A 10,248-nucleotide genomic window follows, 5' to 3' on the forward strand; every position below is an offset into this window, starting at 1 on the left:
ACCCCTTGGTACGCTGACATGGCCAACTACCTAGTTGCCGGAGTAGTACAAAAAGGAGTGAGCACATCCCGAAGAAGGAAGTTCTTCAGGGATGCTAAATATTAATACTGGGAAGATCCGTACCTGTTCAGAATTTGCTCTAATCAGATAATCAGGAGGTGCGTAAATGAGAAACAAGCAATGGGAATTCTTCACCAATGTCATCACGGGCCAACTGGAGGTCATCATGGAGCAAAATTAACCGCAAGAAAGTCTACGATTCAGGATTTTATTGGCCTACTATATTCCGAGATGCGCAAGAGATTGTAAAGCGTTGCGACGCTTACCAAAGACAAGGTATTATCTCTATAAAGAACGATATGCCTCGGACTAATATCCAAGCTTGCGAAATCTTCGATATATGGGGATTAGACTTTATGGGACCATTCCTTAAGTCTAATGGAAAAGAATCTGTCCTCGTAATAGTAGATTATGTCTCCATTTGGGTCGAAGCCCAAACATTTCCAACCAATGATGCCAAGGTCGTCACCAATTTCCTAAAAAGACTCCTCTGTCGATTCGGAGCTCCCCGCGCTATAATAAGTGATAGAGGCACACACTTTTGGAATACTCAATTTATGAAGGTGATGCAACAATACGAAGTTATCCACAAGATGTCCACTGCCTATCTTCCGCAGACCAACGGATAAGCGGAAGTCACTAACAGAGCACTCAAAAGAATTATAGAACAAATCATCGGCCATCATGGGAATAAATGGGCCGAGAAACTAGATGATGCTCTATAGGCATTCCGGACTACTTAAAAGAATCCTCTAGGAATTACACCCTACCGCATGATCTATGGAAAAGCATGTCACCTTCCGCTAGAACTCGAATACAATACTCTCTGGGCACTGAAAACTTGCAACCTTGATCTTTCAGTAACTGCTAGACATAAAAAAATGCAGATAAATGAACTTGCAGAATTAAGAGACCAAACATATGAGACGTCGTATATCTACAAGGAACGGACGAAGCTGACACACGATGCAAAACTGATACCAATAAATTTCGCTCTTGGAGATAAAGTTCTACTCTGCAATTCTAGATTCAAGAAATTCACTGGTAAATTCAGATCTCGATGGAGTGGACCATTTAAAGTAACACATGCTTTTTCGCTTGGAGCCGTAAAATTAGAAGGACCCATCGAAAACTTCAAAGTCAATGGCCGCCGATTGAAAGCTTATGTTGAGACCTCGACAGGGAGGAATATCTCTTCTCCCTTGATCCATTCTGAAGACATGACAGAAAAGTTGAGCTGTAACGACTTGATAAACAAAGCGCTCTTGGGAGGCACCCCATGCTTATCCTTTTAATTATTTTCAATTTCAATTTATTTTCAGTTTACAAAATATTTTTACTGTGCACTAACCCTAAGCGTCGTACTTGCGCTTAGTACTTACTAGTTTGTTGAAATGTATCCAAGAAAAATGCCAAGTTGAGGAGTTTCCTATAACATTCCCATCCGCAGGAGAAGGACTCTCAGGGTTAACCTATCAAAGAGCAGCACAGATTAGCGTAGGCCTTCGACGGGACAGCTAGGCCTGATACGTTTGTGTCTAGAGAGTGTTGAGGATGATATTGTAGTGACCCGAACTTTTCCATGATTATATATTATATGAGATTAATATTTACATGAATAAATGTTTCCAACATGTTAAGCAATCAAACTTGTTAAGACTTGATTAATTGAAATAGGTTTCATGTAGACATTTGACCACCCATATTGACCGGCGATTCACGAACGTTAAAACTTGTAAAAACTATATATATATATATATATATATATATATATATATATATATATATATATATATATATATATATATATATATATATATATATATATATAGGTATCATGATATTATGATAAGTATGTATCTCACTAGGTATATTAACAATGAGTTATATACATAAAAAAATGAGATTACTAAGTTAAGAAACTCGAAACGATATATATAACGATTATCGTTATAACAACGCCTTACTAAATACATATGTATCAGATTAAGGTATTGTTACATTATAATTAACATGATAAAATGAAAATTATATATATCATTATGTATGTTAACAATGAACTACATATGTAAAACAAGACTACTAACTTAAGGTTTCAAAACAACACTTACATGTAACGACTAACGATGACTTAACGACTCAGTTAAAATGTATATACATGTAGTATTTTAAGATGAATTCATACACTTTTGAAAGACTTCAAGATACATATCAATGTACTTCTACTTATAAAAAATGCTTAAAATTTCATTCTCATTCATTTTCATCAATAATTCTACTCGTATGCACCCGTATTCGTACTCGTACAATACCCAGCTTCTAAACGTATTTACTATTGGTATATACACTTCAATGATCAGCTCTTAGTAGCCCTTGTGAGTCACCTAACCATGTAGGAACCATCATTTAACATCTAGCATGAAATATCTCACAAAATTACCAACTAATGTGACCTTAAATGTCATCCCATATTCACGTGAAAGATGGAGTACACAAAGACACTTTGATTTCCATTTTTATGCATCAAATTACTCTCTCTCAATTACTCTTTTAGTGTTCTAAGTGTTCGTCATCATTTCCTTCATAATCTAGCTCAATCTAGGTAACCTAGATCAACATACAAAACAACTACTCAAGAAAACTTCAAGAACACTTTCAAGTTTGCAAGTCTACTTCCAAGCTTTCTAATCCATTCCAAGCAATCATCTAGGATCAAGAAACCTTTGTTATTTATAGTAGGTTATCTCTCTAATTCAAGGTAATACTCATATTCAAACTTTGGTTCAATTTCTATAACTATAACAATCTTATTTCGAGTGGAAATCTTACTTGAACTTGTTTTCGTGTCATGATTCTACTTCAAGAACTTTCAAGCCATCCAAGAATCCTTTGAAGCTAGATCAATTTTTGTCACTTCCAGTAGGTTTACCTACTAAACTTAAGGTATTAATGATGTTCATAACATCATTCGATTCATATATATATATATATATATATATATATATATATATATATATATATATATATATATATATATATATATATATATATATATAACTATCTTACTCGAAGATTTAAACTTGTAATCACTAGAACATAGTTTAGTTAATTCTAAACTTGTTCGCAAACAAAGTTAATCCATCTAACTTAACTTTTAAAATCAACTAAACACATGTTCTATATCTATATGATATGCTAACTTAATGATTTAAAACTTGAAAACACGAAAAACATCGTAAAACCGGACATACGCCGTTGTAGTAACACCGCGGGCTGTTTTGGGTATGATAATTAATAACTATGATAAACTTTGATTTAAAAGTTGTTCTTCTGGGAAAATGATTTTTCTTATGCACATGAAACTATATCCAAAAAACATGGTTTAACTCAAAGTGGAAGTATGTTTTTCAAAATGGTCATCAAGATGTCGTTCTTTCGACGGAAATGACTACCTTTTTAAAAAAATGACTTGTAACCTGTATTTCTGACTATAAACTTATACTTTTTCTATTTAGTTTCATAAATTTTAGTTCCTTATAAAACCATAGCAACTTGAATCACTCAAAACGAATTTGAAACGAAGAAATGACGGGTAAAACAAAATTGGATAAACTTGCTAGTTTTAGCTACGAAAATTTTGTAACAAATCTAGACTAAACATATCCTAACTAATTTATATTGTATTATACATATTATGTAATCTTGGGATACCATAGACACGTATACAATGTTTTGACATATCATATCGACCCATCTATATATATTATTTGGAACAACCATAGACACTCTATATGCAGTAATGCTGGAGTTAGCTATACAAGGTTGAGGTTGATTCCAAAATATTATATATACTTTGAGTTGTGATCTAGCCTGAGACTTGTATACACTGGGTCGTGGATTGATTCGAGATAATATTAATTTATTTTTATACATCTAACTGTGGACAACTAGTTGTAGATTACTAACGTTGGACTTCTAACTTAACAAACTTAAATCATTAAAACATAATAAAAAATGTTGTGAATATATTTCGATCATAATTTGATATATATGTACATATTTGTTATAGGTTCGTGAATCGATCAGTGGCCAAGTCTTACTTCTCGACGAAGTAAAAATTTGTGAAAGTGAGTTATAGTCCCACTTTTAAAGTCTAATATTTTTGGGATGAGAATACATGCAGTTTTATAAATGTTTTAAGAAATAGACACAAGTAATCGAAACTACATTCTATGGGTGAATGATCGAAGCCGAATATGCCCCTTTTTGTTTGGTAGCCTAAGAATTAGTAAACCGATCTACTAATTGACGCGAATCCTAAAGATAGATCTATTGGGCCTAACAAACCCCATCCATGGTTGCGGATGCTTTAGTACTTCGATGTTGTTTTATCATGTCCGATAATGGTCCCGGAATGATAGGGCATATTCTTATATGCATCTTGTTAATGTCAGTTACTAGATGTTCAATCCATATGAATGATTTTTATTCATGCATGTTGTTTACAAAAAATGGAAATATGAAATCTTCTGGTCTATTATTACAAATTGATAAATATATCGGTTAAACCTATAACTCACCAACATTTTTGTTGACGTTTAAAGCATGTTTATTCTCAGGTGATTATTAAGAGCTTCCGCTGTTGCATGCTAATTTATGGACAAGAGTTGGAGTCAGCATGCTTGTATAATATTGTTTAAAAACTGCATTCAAAGATTTAAATTGATGTGTAATATTATTGAAAACCATTATGTAATAATCGTGTAAAAATGCTATATTTTAGATTATCATTATTTGATAGTCGTCATCATATTTTTAAACCTTTATCGATAAAATAAAGGTTATGGTTTGTTTTAAAATCGAATGCAGTCTTTGAAAAATGTTTCATATAGAGGTCAAAACCTCATAACGAAATCAATTAATATGGAACGTTTATAATCGATATGAACGAGACATTTCAGATGTCAATACGGCACCTCGAGCTCCTCCAGTACAACGCTCCAGGCGTTTAGCTTCTAGACCCGTTGAGCAGCCAGAGCCATTAGAGCGTGTTAGGACCCCAAAGTATGTATAATGTTAATGTGAAACATGCCTAAATTAAGGTTCCTTAGAAGAGGGCTATATAATGAACCTAAGTAGTCCTAATTAGATAGCCATTATATTGTAAACTAGTTTAAGAAGCTGTGGAACCCATTGTACGGAATCTCTCTAATACCGAATCTATTATTCACATACCGAGTCTCACTTAATCTCATCACATCTTCTAATCTCACTATGATCTGACCTATCATTTGGTATCAGAGCTCCCAGGGAGTAATATTACATCTCTATATCGACCCAGAGATTGAAGATTACAGAATCTGTACACTCTTAGTTAGATTGAATCACATTCGGTATCATCGAATTTGATAATCTGACGTTCAGATTCTTGTGATAAGATCAGCGAAGGTTTATTATGTGTATTAGAAAGAGTTTTGATCATCATTACAGCTTTTTAATAACAATTATGGAGAATCAAGTTGATTTTTCGAGTTCGTGGCTAAAACTATCGGTATTGATCAATTAGAGCTTGATTTTGTGCTTAGTTGAAGATCAGTGGATTCAGTAGTATTCGTGAGGTGTTTAATCACATATTTGACGGTTCAATTTTTATTGATTCTTCAATAATTGAAGTTTTGATCTACATTCGGTATCTTAACTGCCATACCGAATCTGCTTCAAAGTTGGAAATTCATCTTAAGTGTAGCAGTTTGTGGTGTGTTAGTAATTCTATCACATTCGGTTTGTGGTGTGGTTTGAGCAAGGATTCAATCAATTTTCTAAGTTTTCACTTAGATTCGGTTTGTCAACTGGTACAGTTGACATTCGTTATCCTATACATTCGGTTTCATCGATATTCTGTTTGTTACTAACTTCTTTCCTTGTGTAGCAAGGTTACCGAATCTAATTCAAAGGAATTGGATTGTTTTAAGTTCTAAGTTTTTACAGAATTTGGCTACCGAGCCAGATACCGAACCAGAGTCTCTGTTTCACTTGATACTTGGGCTTTAAATGTTCTAAGGTTTCAATTCTTATGGTTACTGAATCTATACCGAATCAGGGTGTGATACTTGTTATTCATGTTAGTTTCTGATATAGAATCTGATATGCCGAATCTGCTACAGTACCGAACCAGATACCGATTCTGCTACAGTACCGAATCTGATACTGAATCTAACATTTTTGTTAGATTTTTGTGAACCAGAATCTTAGATTGTGTGTAATACCAAATCTTTACCTAATCTACCTCATTATCAAAATGTCTACTCAAGACACATTGATCATAGGATTAGATTCCCGACCTCCAGTGTTGTTTAATAGCAAATACACTCAGTGGCTCCATCGTATCACTCAGTACATAGACTACAATGGTGAGAAGGCAAAATACATATGGGATTCTTTGAGAGATGGTCCAGTTGTTGAGTATCATCCGGATACTGGTATGCCAATTCCAGTCTATGAACTTTCTGGTGAGAAACGTGAGAGAGCACTGTGTGATATTGAAGCTAAAAATATTGTCATGCAAGCCATCCTGTATGTGTTGTTTGAAAATGTTGACAGCAATACCACTGCTAAGGACGTATGGGATGAGATCAAAAGGCAATAGGAAGGTTATGACATGTCAGATGTTACGAAACTGAATAAGGCTCTTGGACTTTATGAAGATTTCAAGCAGGAACCCGAAGAACTTTTCAAGGAAACCTACCAACATTTCAATAGTGTCCTTAATGAGTTGAAAAGGTGCAAGATTACAAAAGTGAATGCTGAGATCAACATGAAGTTTCTCAAAAAGCTCAATGTTGATTGGAGACCTTATGGAACAATCATTCAATCTACCAAAGAGATTGATAAGCTGAATATTCATGATCAAGTTGGAGTACTTATGCATTATCAGCCTACAGTGTCAAAAACAATAGCGCAGAGGAAAGAGTCTTCTCTGGGTGATCCACTTGCCCTAATTGCCAAGAAGAAAACAAAATCATTCACCACTTCCAAAAGCTTATCCAAGAAGGTGCTTGTTGAAGAATCAACTTATTCCGAAGAATTGAATCTTTCAGATGTTGAAGATTCTCACCTTAAACTAGTTAAAATGGAAGCCATGTTCACTAAAGCCTTGAACAAACACAAGTTTAAAGGAAATCAAGCAATCAATGCAAGAACTCATCTTCTTCCTCCTATTACAAGAAACATGATCTATCAAAACATCAACGTGCTGATGATTCAAAGAAGGATGACTCAATCTGTTTCAATTGTGGCAAAGCTAGTCATTACTCTCGTAAGCGGAAGATGCATAAGAAAAAGGATGCAACTTACTACAAGAAGAAAATTTTAATGGCGAAGATTGTGGAAACTGGGGGAAAGCTGAAACCGGTTGATGACACTTCGTTTAACTGGACAGATGATTCCGATTCCAAGGTGGAACATGCAAATGTTTACAAGGTGACCAAGCTGATTAAGGCTAAGGAAGAAAGGGAGAATTCTGACTCCACGTCTTATGATGAGGTACAAACAACTGAAATCCCATTTGATTTTATCAAAATGCAAAAAGACTTGATGAAGAATTTAGTCTCAATGTCAAAAGAAGTCAAAGGTTTAAAATCTGAAAACAAAGTTTTGAAAGATAAAATCAAACTTAATGAGACTAAATCTTCATCATTCAATTCACAATCGGAAATGAATCGATTGAAAGTCCATCTCACTTCTACGGAAGCTGATTTGGAAGATCTTAAGAAATCAATTCTTCCGATTAAGATTGAATGAACAGATTATCGTTTAAAATTCGAACGTCTTGCTGAGAAAGTTCAGTTCTTGGAAAAAGATCTTTCAAATTTAAAAGAACAACATGAAACCACACTTTACAAATTAAACAAGAAAATTATTCAATTGGAAGAAACCTTGATTAAAAAGAAAGTTGAAATTTCACTATTCACTAAAGATTCTTTACAAATGAAAGCTGAACTTGCTCGATGTGAGGAGAAACTCTATCGTCAAGAGCAATCACGAGCTATCATTAGTATGGAATTGTCAAAACAAACAATCTTTATGAATACACCAAAAACGATTCATGGTGATAAGTGGGGGTTGGGTTTTGAAGATCCCAAGATGTTAGACGATATTTCCAAAAGATTCCAAGATTATATCATTCTGATTACTTTCAAGCCGGTTTACCATATCACTTTGTGCATACTTCTGATGCTGATTTTGATGATATTATTGCTAATCGCTCATCTAGAAAATATCATCAAATTAGTTTGATGTATGAGAAAATTAATGCTAAAATGGGTAAATCAAATCCCAATTTCTTGAAAGAACTTGTTAAACATGAAGAGAACATGCAAAATTCTTATTATGTGCCTAAGCGTAGATTAGTTTACATTCCAACCCTCATGCTTGAGAAATATATTTTGATGCTAGAAAAGGAAGTATTTGGCACATCTAGTTCTAGTGTTACTATACATGAGGTGTCTGACCAACTTGCCATTGAAGCAAAACCAAATCTACCAACCTTAAATGCATTTCCTGTTTCAAAAGTGAAAATCGGTGAAGACCTAGCACATGAATTAAATGAATTAACGAACAAGTTTGCAACTAAATTAGACAAGATTGAAAATAAGTTGAAACTTGCTAAGTCAGAATCTCTAGGTCAAAATGCTTTAGACACAAAGTTAGAACCTAAGGTAGAACCAAAAGTTGAACCTAAGGTAGAATCAGATGAAAAAGGCTGAGAACATTGATTTGACTCATCTAGTTGATAGACTTGAAAGAGAAAATTTGCAACTTAGATGTCAATATTTGCAACAAATGTTTAATATGTGTGATAAATTGCCACCACTTCCTAGAGTATAACCTACTTATGATTTTAGAGATGGTGAAGTCTTAGTTTCTGTGGAAAACTTATTCTTTGAGATTAAAAGTCTAAATAGAAAAATAGATCTACTACGTAAGGCTAACACACATACACATGCTTCTCCGACTATTCTTCAAAAGGAAATAGATCATAAGACTTTGAATCAATCTGTTACTAAACATGTTTCTACAAGTCTGGCTGGGATTCGAAAGTAGGTTAAGGGTAACACAAATTTAAATCTAAAACCCATTACTATTCTTAAGAATACCTTAAGGTCTCAAAAGAAGGAAAGCATTTCAAATGATTTGTCTTCTAAACAAGTCATTATTCAGAAGATTCATCATCCAAGTGGTACACATTCTGTTAAAAAGATTCCCACGTTTTTATTCATCATCCAAGTGGAAAGTCTTTTAAAGAAACCAGTGAAGTCTTCAAAACAACACACGAGTCCAAAACCTGATTTGAGTGAGTATGATGCAAAGGAACGTAAAATCAAAATAGAAATTTTGCAAAATCAATCTATTCAAATGACAACTGAAAAGTTTGGACGTCTCACTAACAAAGGTGTTTTTCGTGTCACATGTTATAATCCAAACTTGAATTACAAGTCTGTATGGGTTCCTAAGTCAACGACTACGAAAGTAGCAAACTAAACCAATAAATCTGCTAGTCGACCTAGGAAGTCATCACATATTTTTCAATTTTCTTGTGTGAACAAAACATCATCTTGGAATAAGTTGTCTGTAAAGACTTCTAATGACTGTGTAAACCTTGATATTGCTTATGATGGTTCATGTAATGTGGTTTTACATAATGCTTTTTAAAGTTTGTTGCTGGTACTAACCTTAGAGGACCCAAGAAATTTTGGGTACCTAAACTCTAGGAATATTGCTTATGTGTTTGGTACATTGACTCCGGTTGTTCTCAGTAATGACGGGCGATAAATCCTTGCTTGTCAATTACGTTGACAAATTCCTAGAAACGGTTACTTTTGGAAATGACGAGATTGCAGTGATAACGGGATATGAAGATTATGTGAAAAATGGCATAACAATCAAACGGGTCTCGTATGTTGAGGGTTTGGGGTGCAGTTTGTTTAATGTCAGCAAATTCTGCGACGAAGATCTCAAAGTTCTATTTGAACTTCATCAATGCTCGGTGTAATCCACCGATGGAAATGATCTCCTTGTTGGTAAACGTTGTGGTTCACTATACACTATTGACCTCAATGATGAACCATCACATGAAACCATGTATTTGGCCACTTGTTCCACAAAAGAAAATTCGAGGTTATGGCATCA

At 34.1% G+C, this 10,248-nt stretch overlaps 1 protein-coding gene across 1 annotated transcript; it reads left to right on the forward strand.

Annotated features, from left to right (window-relative positions):
- The first annotated feature begins 941 nt into the window (after positions 1-941).
- Positions 942-6,706, forward strand: LOC139864038 (uncharacterized). The gene is made up of 2 exons (XM_071852625.1): positions 942-1,299; positions 6,555-6,706. Exons 1-2 carry the CDS (start codon positions 942-944, stop codon positions 6,704-6,706), a joined length of 510 nt encoding a protein of 169 aa, XP_071708726.1.
- The last annotated feature ends 3,542 nt before the right edge of the window (positions 6,707-10,248 follow it).

The sequence above is a fragment of the Rutidosis leptorrhynchoides genome, chromosome 8 (assembly GCF_046630445.1).
Source record: "Rutidosis leptorrhynchoides isolate AG116_Rl617_1_P2 chromosome 8, CSIRO_AGI_Rlap_v1, whole genome shotgun sequence".
Taxonomy (NCBI): Eukaryota; Viridiplantae; Streptophyta; class Magnoliopsida; order Asterales; family Asteraceae; genus Rutidosis; species Rutidosis leptorrhynchoides.

What these genes read in the sequence shown, in the direction of transcription:
- LOC139864038 (XM_071852625.1), top strand. Translation starts at nt 942, where the DNA reads ATGCAGATAAATGAACTTGCAGAATTAAGAGACCAAACATATGAGACG. An exon ending in CATGACAGAAAAGTTGAGCT is followed by an intron (nt 1,300 to 6,554) that starts GTAACGACTTGA and finishes TGCCAATTCCAG; the next exon opens with TCTATGAACTTTCTGGTGAG.